Here is a 22,939-nt window from a genome sequence, read left to right on the forward strand (position 1 = left end):
AAGAAAAAAAAAAAAAAAAAAAAAAAAAAAGATGAAGAATTTTCAGATTTGTAGTTCGAATCCGCCATTAATGGCAGCAGATCGGGCACCTGACAAGCCCATTTTCATTGCAATCGAGACATCTCTGGAACCCATATCCTTCTTCTTCGTCTTCTTCCTCGTCTTCTTCATAGAACACTTTACAGCTTCCACAGCAGGTCTCACATGGCACAAATCTGATATCCCCACACGCCTCACACCCACCCCCTTCGCCATTTTCAAGCTTCTCGCAACATTCAAGCAATTTCTCAAGCTGCCCATCTTCATGGAATCTCCGGATTTCTTCTGCCCCACCGATTTGTTTCCTCCCAATGAACACTCTGGGTAAGCTCCTTCCGCCATTTTTGTTCTGTTCTTCCATTAAAAGCTCCTTTAGCTCCTCTTTAAACCCAGAATGCATTGACACGTCTCTTTCATCTACATGAACTCCAATGGCTCTCAGAATCGCTCTCACATGGCAGCAATCTTCGTATGTCTTACGAATCCCTCTCAAACTCGTGAAGTATAGAATCACCTTCTCCCTTTTGAATTTCTTTGAATCCACGGCCGCCAACGGCAATTGTCGGAGGTGAAATGGGTGATCCGGCGAGAGCTTTTGTAGGGATTTTTGAAACAATGAAATCACTTCTGGATCGAAATCGGAAACCACCGATTCGAAATTCAGATTCATATCGTCTTCTTCTTCTTCTAATTGAAGCCAGAGGGGTTTCGGAGATGAATCGGTAACGGTTTCTTTCGGAATCGTCTCTGGCCGATTGAATGACGGATCGATAACCGTCCGGCTACCGAAATCGAACGAGAGGCTCCGAAATTGGGTCGGAGATGGGACAGGGCTAACATCTTCAAGCCCTTCCATCAGCTCCCATGTATTGATCATCTCCGGCTCCCCCGGCGGCGTTCTAACCGGAGTTTTCGCGGCGGGTTTAGTCATTTTCTCTGTGATTATACTCGACCATGTCTTCGCTTCCGCCAATCCTTCCCGGAAATCCCCAATCGTTTTGTAATCCTCGTTTCTCCTTGATTGACGTTGATGATAACCACCACCATCGCCATCGCCATCGCCGCCGCCGCCGCCGTCCCTATTGATTCCGAGCTCCAACGAGCCTAACGTGGAGGAGGTTAGGGCTACGACGTGGTAACTATCGCCATTAGTTTGCGGTGGATGATGAACTTGCATCGAGTAGCTTCGAGAAATCGGCGAATACGGCCGCCGGCAATGGCGGCATCGATTTGGTTTCGAGCTTACACATCCCATTGACGGATTCAACAAAAAGGGAAGAGAGAAGATTGCATAAATTTAATAATTACAATTGTGTAAGAACAAATTATGATATGAATCAGATCGAAATGGAAGATCCGGAAGCGAAAATTTGGAGGATCGAAAACGAAAATAATACAAAACATTCAGGAACAGGGTTCGGAATGAAAAGAATCAATAAATTGAGATTGGAAGAATCGCGAGAACCCTTGTTCCCCCTTTTTCTTCTTCATCTGATGGCCAAATTGCAGAAATCAAAGGATCATAGGAAGGTGCATAAGAAACAACATGAACAAGAAGAAGAAGAAGAACAGGGGAAAAACAGAGAGGGTGGAGAAGAGGAACAGAGAGCATCAATGGCGGACGGAGGAAGAAGAGAAATGGGGGATTTGGGGGAAATGGTGTTTTGGGGGAGAGAAACGGGGAGTTGGGTAATTGGATTTGGATTGCAGAGATGAATGGAATGGAAATGGAAGAAGTTTCTCTCTCTAGATTTGAGGAGAGAGAAAGGGAAGGAAGGAGGAGGAAGAAGAAGAAGAAGAAGAAGGGGAGAGAATGATGAATGGCATTAAAAGAGGTAAATTCAGAACCGAAATTCAAGTTGGCGTTCTTCTTATATACACTTGTAAGCTTTCCACAACAAAATCGAAACTGATTTTTAAATCCAACTTTCTTTCTTTTTTAACTTCACGAAGAAATGGTCACCGTTTACACGGGTTGAGTTGAGTTGGGTTGAGTTTGAGAAATTTTTTAGCTAAAATTTTAGATTAAGAGTAAGTTTGAATAGAATTCAAAACTCAGCTCAACCCTCTATTTTCGGGTTAGGTTGTCTGGTTGTTTTTTTTTTTTTAATTATTTAAAAAAAAACCGTTAATCACTAAAATCTCATCCGACTCAAAACATCATAGGTTACAACTCATTACTAGTATTGGTTACAAATGTTAAATATTTTTAATTTTAACAATAATTGTACGAGTACACGGTTGGGTTGGATTTTAACCCTATTTTCGAGTTAGTTGGGTCAAAATTTAACCAAACTCAAACCCAAATAAAAATGTAACCCAACTCAACCTTTATAATTTGGGTAGGGTAATTCGAATTAGTTGGATGGACAGGTCATTTGATTAGGTTATCGTTTTCTAATATTGTTTTCTATTATCTCAACATTGTCATCAACCACCATGGATCTATCCTTAAAGAGGTAGTCGTCGTAGCGGCCAAGGAAAGGATTGCATGAAACCGGCTAAAGCTCGTCATAGGATCTTATGCACGAGGATTGTAATGAAGCTACTTGTCTCGGTTGGATCGATTGAACCAATTAGTGATTTGGTTTAGTTAAACCATTTGGTCCAGTTCAATTAGATTGGTTTGATTCAGCTTAAGGTGAGTATGATTTAACTTCCTCTCGTTTTAAGCTAGTATTATGTTGGATAAGATTGACTTAGGTTGTTTTTCAAAATTGACCAAGTGCTCGCTAACAAAAAGGAGTTTTGAAACGAAGTGAGTGGTGTATCGCTATTTAGATTCAGGTAAGTTGTTCATCCAAGTTATTTGCCCCGTGATAGTTTTGTATGCATAAAAAATTTATTTTGAAATGTTTTGGGACCACTTGAGAAATAAAACTATGGCAATTGCTCGTCACTAAATGAGTTAATTTTACCATCATGGTCACGTGCTAGATAACCTACGATTCGGTTCATGATCCTAGGTAGAGAATTAGGATTTTGATTTTGACCCACAAGCTAGATGATTAGTATCTCTAGGCTTCGAGGTTACAGGCAAGATGATCTTCTTATCAGGGTAGGTCACAGGCTAAATGACTTTAGGTTTTTCGGTTCATGTTTCACTTTTATTGTGTGTGTTAACAAATCTAACCCTAACAGATGGTTACACAGGCAATATTTTTAATACCCAACCTTTCAAAACTTTCAACGTATTTTTAAATGTTATAAAAGGGACTCGAAACAAATTTATTTTATTTTATTGAAATAATTGCGTTTATCGATTTTATATACTTTTTTTCCTCTAATTTTAAAATGATGATTACGTGCATTTAATGAAGAATTTAGTCGATCTAGGTATAGAAAAGTCGGGTTTTCTAAAAGTGCAAGAAGAAATAATAGGCATTTGGTCAAGGCTTAGGTATATAAAACTAGTTTGAAAATCTTAACTCAATTATTTTGTTCTTTAAGACTTTTAATTCAAAAACGTCTCATTCGGAAATAAAAAGGATGTATATATATTTTATTTATTGGCACGGCTAAGTTTAGGGCCTCTCCACGATGGTATGATATTGTCCACTTTGAGCATAAGCTCTCATGGCTTTGCTTTGGGCTTCTCAAAAGCCCTCATACCAATGGAGAGTGTATTCTTAGACTATAAACCCATGACCATTCCCTAAATTAATCAATGTGGGACATTTTCATCCAACAGAAGTCACGAGATGAAATTAGGAATTCTGGTAAGCAAAAGTTCTCATGGTTTTTCTTTTGACTTTCCTAAAAGACTTTTAAGTTGGACCAATCTCAGCTACATGAACTAAATCAAATCGAGCTGGATCACTTCTTCAATCTCGCATGGATCAACGACAACTTGAGAGTTCGACAAAGAATCTCAATGACTCCCTACAATGTTCCATGGAGTTTCATGGCAATTGGGATCCGTGACAATGACCCCTACACAATGAGATGGTCACATTATAAGCTTATTTGAATTGGAACAAGTTTGAATGGTAACATTATAATCCAAAGTTCCGTGGATTAGTTACAAATTGTATAAGCTCATTAGAATATCATTTTTAATACAATAAATACTTAACTATACTTGTCTGAAACAATAAAAAATCATTTAATAATACAATCAACAACGAGACCGATGATCACAATTCTTCCAGCAATCGAACATAGCTAAACAAGGGCCTAACCGAATCGGCACGCGAGTGAATGGAGATGATAACGAGGCGACGTGTGGAGAGAAAAGAAAAGTTAGATTAATAATCATAGAGACATGTGGGCATGAAATGCACGTGCAGCACGTGCAATTGTGTGAGATAATTGATACAAAGTTTTAAAGGCAAAAAGAAAAGAGCTTTGGATCTCACAGCCACACGCCCCTATTTCCATTTCCCATCATGACTGCAGCTTGTGAAGGAGGCATATCATTTCATATGCTCTTCAACTTCTTCATTTTAATACCAATTTAGCCCTTATCGTTAAAAATATTGTTCGGCAATCGATTATGGGACTTTAAATATGAGTATGAACGTGGCAGTGTGCATAGTCCCGTGCTAATTGACATGGGTGTTTAGAAAATTCAATGACCGAGACATTCTCTTGCAACATAGTCACGTTATTTGCTCCTCGCTTCTAAAAGTAAAAACTATCCCCAGAGATGAACACTCAACCTGTTTTGTCCTCACTCACATGCTTAACGTCACCAAGCATAGAATTGCTTCTAATTTTGAAATTCCTAGGATTGAGCCATCGAAAAAGGAAGGTGCACCATATTAGTAGAGGTAACAACGGCGGTTTTGATGGGAGTCTTTTCGTATGGTCTCCCATCGCCGTTAATGGGTGGCTTTTTCCCGTCTTTCTTGGCCCTCCCTCTTTGTTTCTTTGTTTTTGAGTGATGAACAACTCCTTTCCCTCCCTATCATACTCCTCTCCATCTCTCTTTTTGCTTTTTTCTTTTCCCTTTTCCCTTTTCGGTTTGGGTTAAGTGTTTCTTTCTATACACGTGAATTTCTAAGACACGGGAGGATGCAATCATTCTTCCCTTTTTTTTTTTATCTTTCTTCAGTATAAAATCAATATATGTTATCATATCAATATAAATAGCGAATCGATAGAAATTTAGAAGAACAATTCTTACCAACTTTTCAGCAACATAACTTCTATCCATTCAGTAATTAATCTCACGTCAGGTAAATTTATAATCAATCAATCAATCAATTTAGACAACACGGACGAGAAATTGCTTTTGAGATAAAAGTATTAGACGGATATTAGTGAAGTGTGTTCATAAAACATCCACCATTAATATTCAAATATCAAATCAATGTCTATGGATGAGATAAGTATTATGAAAATGATTTGACAAATGTTGGATGTATCTTCATAAGGTGTTGTGTGCTCTTGATTTGAGACACTTTTAGGTATTATGTCACACTCAAATAAAATAAAAACTTTGAGCTCTAAAATCGACCGTCCTATTTTTACCATACATGATTTAAATAACTGATGTTAATAATTTATACTATTTGAGTTTTACGAGATTTTAGTTATTAATGTATAATTTTTTAAAATAAATAAAAAAAATACAACTCTAAACTCAATCTAATCCAACCCGAAAATAGAGAGTTGGGTTATGAACTCCATTCAGACTGCTCGGGTAATCGGCTCGGTCCGTCCAAAATTTTAAATTGATCCAAAGGATTTTTTCAACGTACATCCTAATCTTTTGTTATTATTATATTCTTTTTTGAGCGTACAAACTTGTAATATAAATAAAAGGAGTGATTATGAATTAATTAAGATTGGTTTCTTGGTAGAATGTTTGTCGCCTAAATATCTTCTCCATCACTTCATTGCCTTCCACTACATGCTTGTTTCTTATGCATACATGTTTTTTAATATTATTTTAATTATAACGTACTAATTACTATAAATTTAGTTTAAATATTTAAAGGGTCGTGTAAGACTTGATTAAATAAGGGATACATGAATGAATCGAGACTAATAGAGTGCACCTTTTTTGTTTTGAGTAATTTTATGTTGGTTGGCCTCTTGGGACACTGAAAACGAGGAGTAATATAACCATGTCGTCGAGAAAGTGCCGAAGCCATCAGGTGCTGAATTCAAATTTCGAATCCTAGGTATGAGTCGTTAGAGGTCGTATTAATTTTGTGCATAGATTTAAAAACTTCCAAATAAATTTTTTTTTCCTTCTATTTTTTTATCTTGAAATATGGAAAATAGGAACTGGCCTCCAGTAATTAAAGTATAATAGTAAATGATTATTATTTGTATGATTGGTGTTTATATAAAACTTAACGTGTAGAGGAGAGAGATATGAGCGGATATCGTCCTTTTGTAGTTTTTCCTTTCAGACTTTCCTTCAAGATTTTTAAAACGTGTTCGTTAGAGAGAGGTTTTACACACCCTTATGTTTTGTTATCTTCTCCAGCCGATGTAGGATCTCACAATCCACCTCCCTTCCAAGCCCAGCGTTCTCACTTACACTTGCTCCTCTCTCCATTCGTTGTAGAATCTCACAGTTTGTTTGTACTTAAATAAATGGTAATAATAATAAATCTTTGTTTCGTTCTCTTCTCCAACCGATGTAGAATCTCACAATCCACCTCTGTTCGAGGCCCAATGTCCTCACTGACACTCGTTCCTCTCTCCGATCAATGTGGAATCTCACCATTTATTTATATAATAACAAGTCTTAGGGTACATGGAGTTGCTTAGTGAGGAGTGTTTTTGGGCTTTATAGCCCTTGCCAATAGTAATTTTTAAGTTCAAAATGAAAAAATTAAGTTGTTCATTATAGGTTCGAGAAATTACTATAAACGACAATGAGTAAACACTTCCAAGTTAATTTGATTTGTTTTAGTCTCGAGATGCTTCTAATATTAAGTCACTATAAACGACGATGAGTAAACACTAAGACCATATTCACCATTGATGCTCACAGAAGTAGTCGTTGGTGTGATCGTTAGTGGTAAGATTACAACAATGAGAGTCACGGTGACAGTTCGATGATATTTTAGTCATTTTCATATAGGAGATTATACCATTTGGTTTCAAGTATTTCACTCAAAATAGCTTAACCATCATTTCTCTACAATAAACTCTTGGATTTCAATACCTGTATGCCTTGCTTCTCCTTGCAGTCTCAAGAACACTTCATCGCCAACTTTAAGTGAGGTAACAGGGATGGCTTTCTTCTCATTTCCTGCACAACATTGAAGCCAAATTTTGGAGAACAAAGCAAAGCAAAGCAATACAAAGCTCTAATTTGAGATACGGATCATCGACCTCGACCGGGGCACACTAAGGCGACCGTTTCTGCGTTCTGCAGGAGGATGCTGTACAGAGTTTGCTCATCTGAATCTCTCTGCCAATAGTAAATTATTCTAGCAAGTCATTTCTAGCATCACACCCAAATAAACAGACATACAGAATTCAGCTGGGATCATAAGGTTCAATGTAAGCAGCAGCAGATAGTTCTCGATTCATAGAAATGTCAATACATCGATTCGGATAAAAACACTAACTGTACCTTTGCCTGGATGAGTACCAGCTGCCTAGTCTCTATCTTTACACGTCCAACAATAGTGGTTCGTTGCCTGCCGTCTTGATCGACTACAATTACCTCTTTGCCTGCTCGTAACTCGGATAGGTAGCTCGTTTTCCCTCCTGGGACGGCTACATAGGCATGGACTGGTCCCTGAACATTCACAACTATCAGAAGATGATGAAAAAGCTACAAAAGAATAAAGGAGTACAATTCTTCTGGCGTGCTGAGACTAATTGAGCCAAAATATTTAGCCAAACTCACAGCATTGACTCGAAAAGGTCGGCTTGCAATGTAATTTGACTCTAAGCATTCCGAGTGAACTAGAAATAGTCCTCTGGCGTAGGACCCGACCTACAGAAGAATTTCATCCATTTAGATGCTAAAGTAGAAGCTAGGAGAGCGATATTAAGAGAAGAGAATCGAGGATTACTAGAAGTCCTTCACCGGGTTTCATGAGACTGCAGAGATCGACACAGACTCGATCTCCCATTCCAGCGACATGAATATGAGTTATAGTAGCTTTAGTCAAGCTCAGAAGATTACTAGCTTCATTTCTTCTGTCAAAATAGTCCTAATGATACTAAAACAATATAAGAAGCAAGAGTTTGCACTAAAACAAATCAAGCAAAATGATGAACCACCTTTAGCTGAAAAACAGCTTCAGGATCTTCAACTTTCAAAATAACTCCACCCAGACCGTGTTCAAGCGCCTAGAAACGAAAACGAATTCAAATCATATCTTATGATGCTACGAAAATTACATATAGTACAGTAATATTATGTTAGTCCATCTTTCCACATTGATACAGCCTCAAAAATATGCACCTCGAGGAAGATTTGAGCTTCGATAGGAGTTTTCGAGACTGCAAATACTGTTTTTCGACTCCCCTGAAACGCTGCAACAATATTCTCCGCAGGTATTATCTGAACATAAAAAGAATCACTTAAAAATTATCAATATTCACAGCAAAGTTGTTTTTAACCCCTAACTAGTACAGATTTATCATCAGTGTTTACACACTCATCCAGACAATTCAAAATCATTCTTGCAGTCCAGCTAAAGGATGATTCAACCAACACACTTGTAAGTAAGCAACTATGAACCTGCCAATCTTGTAAATCCACAATAACATTGTCTACTGATGCATTTGATGGCTGAAGCTGCTCCAACTGCTGCGGGTTAGAAACCTCGATAACTGTGGCAATTAGTCTACCCTCTTCATCGAAAACTCCGTCCTCGTTGATAAAAAGTGGGCGTATTAGTGCAATTGCTGGACAATCGAACACCAAACTTCAAATTAGAATCCTCAAAAGAATTCAGTGATCAAGACACTTTCGGACCAAATATATCTAATCGATAAACTCATCAGAAAATCAGATATGCTTTTGTACTCAAGATATCAAAATTATAAAGCTGATCTCTACTCAATAACACCGTTAATATTAAACAATGGACCGGTGATTTATCGTTTAAAGTATATATTGTTTTCTGTGAGCTAATGTTATTTAAATGTGACAAATTTTAAGTGATAGAAGACCTTTGAGACATTGAATAGAGAATAACAACTAATACGTCTTTGCTAAAGTTACGAGGGACGAAACATCATTATTACCCTTTTTAAAACTTAAACCCTTAACTTGCCCATCTCTCACAACTTACATCTTGCTAGCACACCCCTCTGACATGATCACATTACTTACTTCTCGATTATAAGAGCGAAGACTATCCCTACAAACCAACACGAATCCTTCCAGCACGTATTGTCCACACTCACGTGCATCCTAGGAAAATTTCAAAGACATCACTCAACATATAATTGCTCCAAGTAAAGCATGCTTAACCATGAAGTTTCTATGATTGAGCTACCGAAAAGGAAGGTACATCTTATTAGTATAGGTAGTGACTTTCAATTCTTTTAAGTCTTTCATAGCCATCCTATCCTCAGGATCACTCTCATTCGGATGTAACTTCGGTTCATTTATGTACACCTTTACTCAAGTGTCACATGTCCACCACACTTATGTTGTGCAACTCTAATACCAACATTAACAACCCTATTTTCCTATTAAAAACAAGGTTGTCACGGCATGCATGACATGTCTAATATGCGGAAAAAAATCTCTTCGACTCATACTCTCTAACACTTTCAACATTGTGGGGCAATTATAATCTCAAGAAATTTCGTGACACTACGAGAAAAGAAATTGTGTCTATTTTATCCATTATTTTCTATAAGTTTCTATTTAAAACTTGCTTTTTTGTTTTGTTTCAACATCAAATAGCTAAAAAGAGCATCCCCTCTTGTAAGACATGATCATGGAATTATTTTCCAGCTGAAATGAATTATATAACCCATCTTGGGAAGACATTCAAGAACATTAAAGATAAGTTGAGCCAAACCCAAGTATCCATTCTTAGACAAACACTTTTTGAAAGCATTCTTGACATAAAAGATGAGTGTCATGCGCCAGCAAAATGACATGGAAAGGTATAAGGTTTACGTTTTACAAAGTGCAATAACGAATCGAAATCTCATCTATCTCATCAGATAAAACAGAAAGTGAAACGAAAAGCTTACAGGACCATTCATCAGCAAGCTCCTTATTATGAGGCGAGAAGATGAAGGTACTCCATCCCCTCTCAACCGCCGCCGTCATAACCTGCTGATCCTCACTCCAAATCCACACCCCCTTCGACGCCTCAATCGGAGACATTGAAGAGGACGACGAAGTGCAAGAACACAGTAAACGATTTATCTCCAAAGATTTACATTCACCACCAATGGCTCCGCCAAAACCCCTTGAAATCAGAGCGCGGAGTTTCAAATGATCTGAGAACCCCACCAAAGATTAAATTCCAAAGGAGCAAATCAGTACAGTAACGATGTAAAACCAACCAAAAAGAGAGGCGAAATGTGGTTCGAACTGCGAATTGAGAACCTGGTGCTTTGTGGGTGATGATCCGCTGTTTGGGAAACAGTGGAGAAACAGGCGACCAAGAGAGCGAGGCGATGGCCGCCATCGTTTTCTTCCACTCTCTTTCGCTCGCCGCTGAGAAGCCCAAAGGCCCGGTGATGAAGAAGGTGGGCCGCTATAATCTGAAACCACAAGTTCACGAACAAAAAGACAGCGATCAGCATGGCCCTTCACAAAAGATTTCAACCTGACATCAATCGTATTGGTTTTGGCGTAAATTGGAACACATTTTTCCATCGTCAAACTAAGTAGCCTTCAACCCATAATTTTTCGAGACGGGTTCCTAAGGGTTAAACAAACATCCTTACTCACCCGATGACGAGTCCCTATAGGTTACCGATGGAGGTATGCTCAAAGAATATTGAGATGGACAAGTATGATAATATCTATGTCCAAAAAAATTTCTCAACCCAACCCACATGCACCCCTAATTTAGAGAATTGGGCATAGAATGGATTAGACACTTAATAGATTCTAACTAGTTATACGTAATGGGTGCGTTTTTGTAGTTTTTTATTAGGCACGTTTACCATAGTGGTGTTTTGTTTTGATTAACATGTACAATGTATATGTTATTGTGTACTTTTGTGCATCAGTGAGTGAATCTTTGGAAGAGAAAAGTCTCCCTTGCTGGATTAACGTGATTTATTTGTTTTTATCTCCAAGCTATCATGTTCTGTAACTTCTGATCTTGGATGTTCTGTTCTTCGAATTCTAGTTTTTGTTTGGATATTGAGAGTTTACAAGTTTGAAAGGTTTCTCGTTGCTAAAGATATTGTCGATAAATAGAAACATGTCTACTAATAATGAATTTGGACAAGGAAGAGGAAAATCTGGAAAGAAGCCTTTCATTTTGTTTTTTTTTTTTCTCATTTTTTTTAAGTGAATCTGTTAAAACATGAACAAACGGGAATAGTTATTGGAAGAACATAACAAATCCATACTCCTTTTTGCTTATCACTATCTAACTTAACTATATACAAGGAAGATCAAAACTAAAACAAAGATTATATGCTGCACAGAAGAGGTGGCAGTCCCAATCCATGAACAGCATATTTTGTATCAAATGAACAACATTTGTTTGCAGAATTCACCTACTCTCTACTATCTTAGGCCCTCTGTACTCTGCTCCAACTGCAGCTAAGTCTTCTGGTTGCTCTCTTTCTTCAAGCCATGCATAGCTTTCCCTCTCTGCTTCTGGGACCGATTTCCCGTCCACTGCTGTTTTTCGATCAAAATTATCATGTCAACATCTGCTGCTGCTTTGGAGGTAAAACAACACTACGACAAAGTTGAAACAGTACGTACCTGAAAATTTGGTGAACGGAAAGTCGAGGTAATATGAGCAATGACGACCGTCATGATCAGAGTAAGGTGGGCCGAGTACATCTAACACTGCACATGCGGTCACGGCTGTGAAGCAATGCATGTTTCCACCGTCTGCAGGGTAGAGAATGGTCGAGTCGCATGGTGCTGTGAAGTTGGCATCTACCTTAACTTTGGCCAACCTAATACCTGGAGATGTAAATGCTGATAGATTGGAATCTTACTTGCTTAAAACCATCACTCTTCCCTCTGTTTATTATAACTCAAAATTAGTTGATCTTCTCTAAATTGTGATATATTCATTAAGTTTTACGAACCATAAAGACAAAGGCCAGAAGATTTGAGATTCTTTTCAATAAACGTACCAGGATCATATGCATCCCGACTAATCTCAACAATTAAACACACAAAAAAAGTTCATATTGTAAGATCCCACATCGGTTAGGGAGGAGAACGAAACATTCTTTGTAAGGGTGTGGAAACCTCTCCCTAGCATATGCGTTTTAAAAATCCTGAGGAAAGGGAAAGCCCAAAGAAGACAATATCTACTAACAATAGGCTTGGGCCGTTACAAATAGTACTAAAGCCAGACACCGGATGATGTGCCAATAAGGAGGCCAAGCCCCGAAGGGGGTGGACACGAGGTAGTGTGCCAGCAAAGACGTTGGCCCCCAAATGAGGGTGGATTGGGGAGTCCCACATTGATGGGAGAAGGAAACAAGTGCTAGCAAGGACGCTAGGCCCTAAAGGGGGATGAATTGTGAGATCCCACATCGGTCGGGGAGGATAACAAAACATTCTTTATAAGGGTGTGGAAACCTCTCACTAGTGGACACGTTTTAAAATCTTGAGGGAAAGCCCAAAGAGAACAATATCTGCTAGTGGTGGGCTTGGGCCGTTACACATAATATAATGATATATGATCATTAGCAAACACTTCTCAACACGTGGAGGGGGGATTTGAACTTCTAACTTTTAGGTCAATGCTACAATGCCTTAACTAGTTGCTCGGGTTGGCCTATTAATTTTGGTTTTGTAACAGGACATGTCATCATCCAGCTTATGTTCTTACACCAGACAACTACCCATCAAACATCAAACTATAATAGACATTTCCATCCATATAAACCAACTGCTGAGAGTGTACAGAACAATATTGTATAGAGACTCACTTGACGGAGCTGTGCCATTTGAAGCATCAACACCCGCGGATATGCCATTCTCAGCACCGACCTCTGCCCAATCATACGCCTTGATGTGCATAGTCCCAAAGAGAAGCTTGCTGAAGACTGTCATTCCAGGATGGTTGTGAAGCGGAATGACACCTGAAGGAGGCAGGCAAAATATCCCCATCTGCAACACAACCAAAACTCAAAATGGTCAAAAAGTACATCACTTAAAAGTATAGCTTCCCCAGCTAGACAGCTTCCTAATAAAGCAACAGAAAATGCATACGGAGAATTTGTTGTTCTCATAGAGGTGCAAATACGTTATAGGAGGAGTCCCTTCATCAGCTGTGGTTCGAAAATACGGCATCTCCGGCGACAACCCGACATCTACTGCCTTCATTTTATCTATATACAAGAAACGTTAGTAACACAAAATGCAGGTCAGCCAGTTTCCAAGACTTCAATGAATTAAGATTTATAAAACTTGCCAACAGGTTCTAATCAGCGTTAGAACATAAAGAGCTTACACAAACTTATTCTATAACCATGGAACTTGAAACAATTTGTAATTTCCAGATAAAAGCTCAAATTCAATCATTGAATAGAAAAACCAAATCCATTGTTGAAGACAATCATTATCCAACTAAAATAACTCAAAGCACCAATATCTAGAACAGCACGTGCAGGAGCAGTGCAAGTTCCCAGCAACAGCCGAAGAGACCAAGCTAAAATATATATATATATATATATCTTAAAACTCACGATCCAAAATGCAAAGTACAGAAATAACAAATAAGAATGAAACCCAAGAAAAATTCACAAAACCTTTCCCAGATAGTACGGATCCTCAATTTCAAAACCCCACAAACAAAGCCAATAATCATAACATCAGACCACATTATCAATCAGAATTGGGAATTCAATTCAAAACAATGTAGGGTTTATCCGATCAGAAATTTCACAAGCAAACTCAAAAACGAAAGTAAAGACATACCGAGAACAGATTGTAGGCGTTGGATATCCTCAAGAGAGGGAACAATTCCAGTATCAGTAGAGGCAAAAACTTGCTTACATGTCTCGTAAAGTTTCTGAATCGGCGAGGAGGGTTTCTTAGAGCGCCGCCGATTCTTCCTGGATTTATTGTTCTTAGTAGTTTCTTTGGGCAATTCAAAAAACTGTTTCCCCTTGCGATCAGCCAGAGACCTCTCAAACCCCATTAAAATTTCAAAAAAAAATGGTGGAAAATTGAAGGCGAAAAGTGGAGCAATTGGGGAAAAACGGAGATCTGGATAGAATTGCAAGAAGAAACAAGGTAAGGATTGAAGGGAGATGAAAAAATTAGGATATCTGGAGACGAAAACGGAGCAAGGAGAAAGAAGGGATATAAAAGAGAGAAAACTGGAGAGGTTTTAGCGGAGAGAGAGAGATGGGTTTGAAGAAGAGAAAACCAGGGGCCATTCCCAACCATTCCAGTGGGCTGTTCCCAACAGCGGATTTTGTTTTTTTTTTTTAATAAATATTTTAATTTTAAATAAAAATAAACACTTTTTTTTTTCCTAATATACTTTTTAACTAAGGAAAATTAAATTATATTTTATTTATTTTTAATAATTTTCTAATTTTTTTGACGTATATCGAAGACATCTAACTAAAGGAGGTTACGTGAATGAATGATCCTATATTTGAATGAGAGAAAAAGCTTAAAATAGCTGAAAATGCACCTTTCTTCTCGGTTTCTCAAATCGTAGAAACTTCATAATTAAGCGTATTTTAATTGGAGTTTGAGCTATTCTATGTTGAGTGACTTCATAAGATTTTTCATAAAATGCACGTGAGCAGCAGTGAGAACAACACATTCTAGAAGAACTTGTGTTTGTCTGTGGGACCCAAATCCAAACATTCTAGAAGAACTTGTGACTTGTGTTTGTCTGTGGGACCCAAATCCAAACATTCTAGAAGAACTTGTGAGTGTGGATAAAATTAGGAAGTAAAAAGTAATTTTATTTTTTTTAGGATTTATTTTATGGAGTAAAAAAAGTGGTTGAATTTAATTTGTTTACTAAATGTAATGGAAGTAGATTAAAAGGAAGTGAACACATACAAGGTAGGTATTAAATTCCTCCTTCTACCCTTTGTAGGCAACTTCTCTTTTGTTTTTTTTTTTAACTATAAAATATATATAATCTTATCTTGTTCCTACTGAACTTCTTTTTATGAGCAACTACTAAAAGAAAGATGTTTTTTGTCGCCGAGTCTCGAGCTTAACCTTCTTCTAGCATAGAACAGGTTGATCGACACGATATTTCAGTTGAGTTGGGTTGGTATATTCTAGAAGGAATAGGTTGGTGACGACATAATTAATGGTATTATGCAATCAGTTTTAATTAAAATTAAATACTCGATCTACCTAAATTGTATCTTGTCACAATTTGACGTGGTTGGGTTGCATGTTGATGTTAGCATATTAAATATTCATGGTATTATTTTTTTTACTAATGCGAAACTAATTTTAAACTTAAAAAATAAATTAAATTATCTCGAGATTTAGTAAATTTTATAAATATAATACAAAATCAGTTGAAATCTAAATATTCTAATAAATGCTAAATTTAAATCTCAAAAGTAAAAAAAAAATAATTTCATTAATATTTATAGGTTAAAATATCAATTAAACCACCTGATTTTATCAATTAAAAAAAAATTAAAAAAACTCTTACATTAGTATTATGTTTAAAAAATACTCGTAAAAATGGAACATTAACCTTAATGTCATTTTGAATATTACATTTTAAAATTCATGAATATTTTTGAAATATGGTATTGATCAGTAAAACTATTTTTTTAAAATTTTTAAAAGAGTTCTAAGAGTATTAATGAGAAATTTGAAAACAAAATCAAACATTTTTTAACCAAAATATTAACAATTTCCCTTCGAAACAAACCGTAAAAGTATTTTTTTTAACTATTTTAGGTAAAGGGTTTTTTTTTTTTTTTTTTTTTTTTTAACTTTTTAAAGTTATGGGTATTATTGATACTTGTAAAGTTATTTTAGAGGTATTTTTATAGATTTAAAGTTAAAAATAAATAATAGGAAAAAAAAAAAAAAGTCAAAAAAACGTGAGAGAAAAAGGTAGAGAATTTTAATAGGACCAAAAATAGAGGACACGTCATCAAATACCTAACCAATAGCAAGTTTCCTCGTACCAGTCAAAAGAACACTGTCCCCTTATTATATTATGCCTCCAATGGAATCCGAATTTTGTTTTTCTTTTTTTAATTTTATTTTTCTGGGCCCCACCTGGTGTGTTTTGCGCCTTGCCGGCTGTAACGTGTCGAAGCATGCCCTCACGTGGATGCCAGGTGCCACGCACATGACTTGGCTCCTTCCACGTCTTCATTATTATTTTCTTTTCCTTTTTTCTCTTAAAATGTTAGCTTGCCATTTTTACACGTGTCTTGTTTCAATTTGATATCAATATTGAGACCAATCAAAATTCTTATTATTTTATAAAAAAAATTGATAAAATATATATATATAAAAAAATGTATCAACATATAACCAACATTTTAACTTAATAAAAAAAAAATGTAAAATATTTATTCATAATGTTTTTTTTTTTGTTTAAATTAGACAATATTATATTATCGCGTCGTGACGAAGATATATAAGCTTTATTATCCAACATAAGAATCTTTCTTTGATTCTATTAATGTGAGAAGAGATTGACGTTTTTGTTAATATTCACATTTTACTTTTTAGTTACGACTTTGTGAAAGGGACTCATCTTTGAATGCCCTTTCTTGCTTGAAATATGGGACTTATGGAAACATGTTTTTTCTAGAAAGAGATGAATCTTAAAGATAAATATTTTCTTTCAGAAAGAAAAAAAAAAAACAACGACTACCATTTTTTTCCTATGACCCCGGGCTAAATTTCATATGGTGTATATAGGTCGAGTTGAGTTAGAGAAATATTTTAAACCTATTACGTTAGTTGAGTTGGTGACTCGAATAGATTCCACAACCCCACCCAACCCAACTCTCTTTTTATAGCTGAGTTAGGTTGTCTAGTAATTACTTATTTTTTTTAAAAATCATGATAAATATTACGTTAATAACTAAAATCTTCTAAAATTTAAATATTTAACGTTTTGGTCAGTTATGTGTTAAATATTTTTAATTAAAAAAAAACCCTTAAAAAATATATTTTTAAATAAAAAGGAAAATAAGTATTTGTTTGTGGGTACTCAATCTCAATTTTCTCGCCCATGCATGAGGTGGAGGAGTGGGCCCACCGAGGAAATTACGAATTTCGCCTTTTTTAGAAAAACGAAAACTATTAAATGATGTCATAATTATTTTATTTACGTGGAAATACAATTTTCTTTTAAATTTGACTTTTTTAGTAAAAGAAAAAAAGACGTTAAAATTTGACTCCACGTACTTTAGTATTTTAAAAAATCAATTAATATTTATTCTTTAAAAAAATCAATTATATATTAAAAAAAAAAGTTAAAAAGAAAAAGAAACGTTACGAACGATCTTATCATAGCTTACCAGCAAAGAGAGCCCATTTACTGAAATCCAAAGCCCAAAATGAAAAGTCCAGCCCATGTTTTCAGCAGGCCCACTTGAGAAAAGAATGAAAGGACAATTCAGTAATTTCACATATTATTCGGACCTGTCTGAAGACACCATCAGATTCAGATCGATTCGATTGGGATCATCATCTTCATCAGTTCTTTGATAATCAATTGCCGATTCTGCAACTCGGATCGCAAAAAAAGGGAGCTTCATATTCTTCCGGTTCCCAAGCCTTATTTTTCATTCGTCTGCATCTAATCTTGCGAATTCCCTTTTCAATTCTGCATCCTTAGGGTTCTCTCGGAGGAGGCGTTTGGTTTCTTGCCACTGCTCTCTCCCCCTCGTTTCGATCGAATTTCTAGACAATGTATGGTTTCGAAGCGCTTACGTTCAACATTCATGGAGGCTATTTGGAGGCCATCGTTCGGGGACATAGGGCTGGGTTGCTGACTGCCGCTGATTATAACAATTTGTGTCAGTGCGAAACCCTTGATGATATCAAGATGCACCTCTCTGCCACTGAGTATGGCCCTTATCTGCAAAACGGTGGGTGAACCTTCCCCCCCCCCCCTTTTTTTTTCTTAGATGGCTTATGAAATTGGATGTGGAAGTTGGGGGAATTTTAGTGCTTTTAGATCGTTGGATTAGTTGTACGATGGGAAAATTGGTAGGGGATTAGTTTTTCTGAGGATGCCAGCTATCGATTAAATTGGAAATGGATGCGAAGGGCTTGGATCTTGACACAACTAATAATTGAATTTGAACAAGGAATATTAGTACTGTTGTTCTACTTGAAGCTAGGCTTCTGATTCCAGATTCGCAGTATACTCTCGAGTCCCATGTCTGTAATGTCGAACACCAAGTAATTATTTCTTCATTAACCATTGAAATACATTTCTACTTTTGACTATGTGTCTTCTGGGCTTGCAAGTTGATTGAAAGATAAAATAGAGTTCACTAATGAAAGTTGTAAACAGAGCCTCTTCGTGATTGACATATGTGTCATGAAGCTGAAGAGTGATCATGAAAGTGCTAGATGCAGATGATTTATATGGTTTCGGTTGAGACCTCCTTTCTTTCATTTGATAAACGTTGGGACCTCTCACATTATATCTGTCTCTTTTTAAGGAGAGGGATTTCTATTTTTGTAGGGGACTGGTTTTGCTGTTGTGTGATACTGATATTTTATGATGGGAAATGGTAACTCAGAGTTCATCGAGGATTTGGGATTCATATTCAGGAGTGTAGGGATTGTCTGGCTGTTAGAAAAGGACACCATGAAGAGACTGACCATAATTGTAGTTTATAATATGAGAAATAGCATATTGCACAGTGCGTAAGTTCTAGATTAATTAATATTACTCTATGAAGATCTTATGTGAATAGTGTATGGGCTAGTCTAACTTGTCATCCTGTACCTACGTGGACGGTTACATTTCTTACTTGAAGGTGTATGATTTTATTAGCTAATTTCAAATTATTTTGTAGAACCATCTCCCTTGCATACAACAACAATTGTGGAGAAATGCACCCTTAAACTGGTTGATGAGTATAAACACATGTTGTGCCAAGCCACAGAGCCCCTGTCTACGTTCTTAGAGTATATCACGTATGTCGAGTTTCTTGTCTGAAGGTTATTTTTGCCTTTTCAGCGTCTATTGTTTTGTTGATTCTCATAGTTTCAACTGGATGGATTTTTTTTTTACTCAGATATGGTCACATGATAGACAATGTTGTCCTTATCGTTACTGGAACCTTGCATGAGAGAGATGTTCAGGAACTGTTGGAGAAGTGCCACCCGTTGGGCATGTTTGATAGGTACCATCAAATGAGAGCTTTTGTGTTCTGATAGTGTCGCGTGACATTTCTTATTAAACAAGAAAAAACGCGTATCTTACCCAAATATTAATGGTATAAAAAGACTCATGATTTATTTTTCTTTCTATTCTTTTTTAGCATTGCTACCTTGGCAGTTGCTCAGAATATGCGGGAACTTTATAGATTGGTGCTTGTTGACACCCCTTTGGCTCCATACTTCTCTGAGTGTATCACATCTGAGGTATAACGTTTGACTCCATTCATTGTCCCATGTTTGCTTTGGTTATTATTATTATTGCATCTTACTTTAGAACAGTAGAGCATGTTGCATGATATGATACCCGTACGTGTACTATATTTGCAAATACAATTGTAAATGCACAATTGATAATGTTTCATTTTCTTGACTAAAAAACTTACGTGAGCTTTTAGTTTTGCAAGGCATTGCTGCCAGAGCACTCCATTAGAGAATTGAGTCATTCATTGTAGCTTTGAGTTAAAATGGATTCCTTTGCATAATTACTTCATCATAAATCATATCTGACGATATGAGAAACTCTTTATGTGTTTTTATGATATTAAGGCGTTATCGGTGTGCAGCTTTATTGTCCTTCAATGATTTAGTCTGTTAAGTAGTATAGTATATTGGACTTCATGGCCACTGGTTTGACGTTTCCTCTTATTTTTGTTAGGATTTGGATGATATGAACATCGAAATAATGAGGAACACTCTCTACAAGGCATACCTAGAGGATTTCTACAGGTTCTGTCAGGTGAATGAAGATTACTGAGATATAGAAGCTTCATTTTCCGTTGTTAAAATCCCAGTTTCTTATCTATTTGTATTTGGGTTCTAACGTAGAAATTGGGTGGAGCCACTGCTGAGATCATGTCTGACCTCCTTGCTTTCGAAGCTGATCGAAGGGCTGTCAATATTACCATAAATAGGTATCTTGATGCTGGTCAATAAATATTTGTTGGGTCCCCGTATTTCTTTTCTGTTGTGTTGATTGTTATGCTCAGACATCTTTTCTGATTAAGTGCACCTCATCTATTATAGTATTGGCACTGAGCTTACCCGAGATGACCGAAGGAAGTTATATTCCAATTTTGGTTTACTGTAAGCAGTTTCTTAATCTCAATATATTTTAAATTACTTATATGCCGAGTGGCCCATCACCTAATGAGATTCCTTATTAACAGTTACCCCTATGGTCATGAAGAGCTCGCTATCTGTGAGGATATTGATCAGGTACTTATGAGTTCGAGTCATAAGATTTGGGTACTCATGAATTTGAGTTATAACATTATGTACAAGTTTTAACACTGGGCTGCTGATTTGGTTTCCATTTGTGGAAAATTGACTTCTCATGAATAGTAAGAATACAAAAGTGCAAATGACTGGTCAAATTAAAAGTTTACTACTTGATCTTTGATTATGTTTGGTTCTGTCTCTTTAGTTCTTGAACTTTAAGAAGTTATAATTAAGTCCATAAACTTTCAATTTTGATTCCAAGTCCTCCATCAATAATATTGTTACTTAAAATTGACACGACGCTCTAATTGAACTAATATGTGATGATTTCATACAACATCATCCAATCATTCCAGGGAGTATGTCGGTTAAAAATAAGGATAGATGAGTAAAACAAAGTTCATCAGTAAGAAATTTTGTGATATTGTAGTTTATGATAAATTTGGTTTAATTTCTGACTTATATTGAAGCCTCTTTTACTTCCTATTTCAGGTTCGTGGTGCCATGGAAAAATACCCTCCCTACCAGTCCATTTTCTCAAAGCTATCATATGGAGAAAGCCAGATGCTTGACAAGGCATTCTATGAAGAGGAGGTGAAAAGGCTATGCTTAGCATTTGAGCAACAGGTTTGTTCTAATTCCACAAATCCCGATTTCTCTCGGAGGTCAACTAGAAGTTCGGTTACTTCAACTTACACAAATTTGACATGATTGAACCAAGTAACATCTAGATCTTCTTTACATGCAGTTCCATTATGGTGTTTTCTTTGCATACATGAGGTTGAGGGAACAAGAGATTAGGAACCTAATGTGGATCTCGGAATGCGTTGCTCAGAATCAGAAGTCAAGGGTTCACGACAGCGTCGTCTTCATATTTTAGTCCGATAAAAGAAAAGAAAAGGGGGGGGCTGTCTACTCGATCACATTTGTTTCCTGTTTTTGCATAATTTACTGTAAAATCTCGTCTCCATCTTATCCTATATTGTGCTGTCGAGATGGGGGGTTCATACATTCTTTCCATGCAAGACTTCATGTCTAAATAAGTGCGTTTTTTGATGTATTAATGGTTTAAAATTGAGTGAGAAGTTATTGTACCCACAAGAATCGTACGACATATGTGGGAGATGAAATTGAGTTTATTATGTAATAAGTTCTTGTTGAATCAGCTTTGTTTTTTTAGTCCGCTATTCAAGAGCAGAAGGAAGGAGGAAAAGGGGGTAACAAACAGACAGGTATTGTGTTTCTTTCAAGATTCATCTTATGATTTAGTGGTTTCTTTTCCAATTTATTTAACTTCTAGCTTTGTTGGCAATATCCAGAATTAAACTTATAGCTTCTTATTCTTTAGTGGCAATCTTGTTTATGTTAGATTATCGCTAAAGCCGATATGATCGATGAAATGGCAGGCTGCCTTGAATCGAAATATTTGTCTACAAATTAATGGTTAGGATCGAGACTCTTAGAAATATAGGTCACAACAGTTAGCGACTTTGAGCATGGAGATGACTTGATGAGTTCTATGATCTGAATGGAAGTACTTATTGGCCTTAACATTGCCTAATAAGCTATCCTTCAGATGATTTCAAAAAGGTATGAAGATTTAATAGCGAGTCGCATCAGATCCGAACGTCATAGAGCTCTTTCTCATACCTCGAGGAATAGCAATCTGGAAAGAATTAGTATGGAGATGTTCTTTTGAAGTTTTTAATCTTTCTTTCTCTATTATATAGCATGAATACAAGGTTAAGATTGAGAATCCATATTCCTCTGCATCTCTGGTAAAAATGCGTTGGTAGGGGAGTGTTCCGCCATAGAGGGAAGCACCCCGCGAGCAGTGGTGGATGAAGCGGAAGCGAGAATGTTAGCTTGAGTAACGCAAACATTTGTGAGAATCCAATGCCCTCGAAAACTTGAGGATTCCTCTGCAAGGTTCATCCACGGAGGGTGAGTCAGGGCCTAAGATCAGGCTGAAAGGCGTAGTCGATGGACAACAGGTGAATATTCCTGTACTACTCTGACATGTTCACGATACCTACTCTTTGCTTCTTTTCATCTTGCTTGGTATGAGTAGCAACTTTCATTTTCGTTAAGATTTTCTCAATCATCCTATCTCTCATATGTAGTTTTAGTTCATTCATGTACCATTCATTTACTCGGGTATCACATGTCCACCAACTTCTGCATTAGTTCGTCCCTAGACCACATTTTACT

At 36.6% G+C, this 22,939-nt stretch overlaps 4 protein-coding genes across 5 annotated transcripts; 1 reads left to right on the forward strand and 3 right to left on the reverse strand.

The window, feature by feature from the left end:
* Positions 1 to 12: 12 nt before the first annotated feature.
* LOC111440835 (uncharacterized protein At3g28850-like) lies at positions 13 to 1,837 on the reverse strand. The gene has a single exon (XM_023077640.1). The coding sequence runs from the start codon at positions 1,292 to 1,294 to the stop codon at positions 68 to 70; it is 1,227 nt and encodes a 408-aa protein (XP_022933408.1). The 5' UTR covers positions 1,295 to 1,837; the 3' UTR covers positions 13 to 67.
* Positions 1,838 to 6,953: 5,116 nt separating this feature from the next.
* On the reverse strand, positions 6,954 to 10,801 carry LOC111435491 (3-dehydroquinate synthase homolog). Its single transcript, XM_023072878.1, has 10 exons — positions 10,541 to 10,801; positions 10,180 to 10,431; positions 8,705 to 8,871; positions 8,426 to 8,524; positions 8,242 to 8,310; positions 8,031 to 8,171; positions 7,862 to 7,951; positions 7,583 to 7,750; positions 7,339 to 7,417; positions 6,954 to 7,255 (listed from the first exon to the last, which is right to left on the reverse strand). The coding sequence occupies exons 1-10, from the start codon at positions 10,620 to 10,622 to the stop codon at positions 7,134 to 7,136; spliced, it is 1,269 nt and encodes a 422-aa protein (XP_022928646.1). The 5' UTR covers positions 10,623 to 10,801; the 3' UTR covers positions 6,954 to 7,133.
* Positions 10,802 to 11,405: 604 nt separating this feature from the next.
* Positions 11,406 to 14,491, reverse strand: LOC111435532 (plant cysteine oxidase 2-like). 2 transcript variants are annotated; one of them, XM_023072940.1, is made up of 5 exons: positions 14,066 to 14,491; positions 13,358 to 13,476; positions 13,075 to 13,255; positions 11,885 to 12,091; positions 11,406 to 11,794 (listed from the first exon to the last, which is right to left on the reverse strand). In XM_023072940.1, exons 1-5 carry the CDS (start codon positions 14,286 to 14,288, stop codon positions 11,667 to 11,669), a joined length of 858 nt encoding a protein of 285 aa, XP_022928708.1. In that variant the 5' UTR covers positions 14,289 to 14,491; the 3' UTR covers positions 11,406 to 11,666. The 2 variants fall into 2 exon arrangements, with proteins under 2 accessions (XP_022928708.1, XP_022928699.1); XM_023072931.1 differs by having other exon boundaries at positions 11,406 to 11,797; positions 14,066 to 14,489.
* A 3,281-nt stretch (positions 14,492 to 17,772) lies between these two features.
* LOC111435511 (V-type proton ATPase subunit d2) lies at positions 17,773 to 21,907 on the forward strand. The gene is made up of 10 exons (XM_023072897.1): positions 17,773 to 18,201; positions 19,144 to 19,264; positions 19,366 to 19,473; positions 19,612 to 19,714; positions 20,166 to 20,246; positions 20,336 to 20,421; positions 20,534 to 20,593; positions 20,677 to 20,725; positions 21,221 to 21,355; positions 21,477 to 21,907. Exons 1-10 carry the CDS (start codon positions 18,021 to 18,023, stop codon positions 21,606 to 21,608), a joined length of 1,056 nt encoding a protein of 351 aa, XP_022928665.1. The 5' UTR covers positions 17,773 to 18,020; the 3' UTR covers positions 21,609 to 21,907.
* The last annotated feature ends 1,032 nt before the right edge of the window (positions 21,908 to 22,939 follow it).

This window comes from Cucurbita moschata, unplaced genomic scaffold (genome assembly GCF_002738365.1).
Source record: "Cucurbita moschata cultivar Rifu unplaced genomic scaffold, Cmos_1.0 Cmo_Scf00003, whole genome shotgun sequence".
Taxonomy (NCBI): domain Eukaryota; kingdom Viridiplantae; phylum Streptophyta; class Magnoliopsida; order Cucurbitales; family Cucurbitaceae; genus Cucurbita; species Cucurbita moschata.

Coding starts and splice junctions, on each gene's coding strand:
- LOC111435491 (XM_023072878.1), bottom strand. CDS start 10,622: ATGGCGGCCATCGCCTCGCTCTCTTGGTCGCCTGTTTCTCCACTGTTT. Junction 10,432..10,540: donor CATCACCCACAAAGCACCAG/GTTCTCAATTCG, acceptor TGGGGTTCTCAG/ATCATTTGAAACTCCGCGCT. Junction 8,872..10,179: donor GCTTGCTGATGAATGGTCCT/GTAAGCTTTTCG, acceptor TCGATTGTCCAG/CAATTGCACTAATACGCCCA.
- LOC111440835 (XM_023077640.1), bottom strand. CDS start 1,294: ATGGGATGTGTAAGCTCGAAACCAAATCGATGCCGCCATTGCCGGCGG.
- LOC111435532 (XM_023072931.1), bottom strand. CDS start 14,288: ATGGGGTTTGAGAGGTCTCTGGCTGATCGCAAGGGGAAACAGTTTTTT. Junction 12,092..13,074: donor AAATGGCACAGCTCCGTCAA/GTGAGTCTCTAT, acceptor TTACATCTCCAG/GTATTAGGTTGGCCAAAGTT. Junction 11,798..11,884: donor TCCGTTCACCAAATTTTCAG/GTACGTACTGTT, acceptor ATCGAAAAACAG/CAGTGGACGGGAAATCGGTC.
- LOC111435511 (XM_023072897.1), top strand. CDS start 18,021: ATGTATGGTTTCGAAGCGCTTACGTTCAACATTCATGGAGGCTATTTG. Junction 20,247..20,335: donor ATTTCTACAGGTTCTGTCAG/GTGAATGAAGAT, acceptor GTTCTAACGTAG/AAATTGGGTGGAGCCACTGC. Junction 21,356..21,476: donor GCTTAGCATTTGAGCAACAG/GTTTGTTCTAAT, acceptor CTTTACATGCAG/TTCCATTATGGTGTTTTCTT.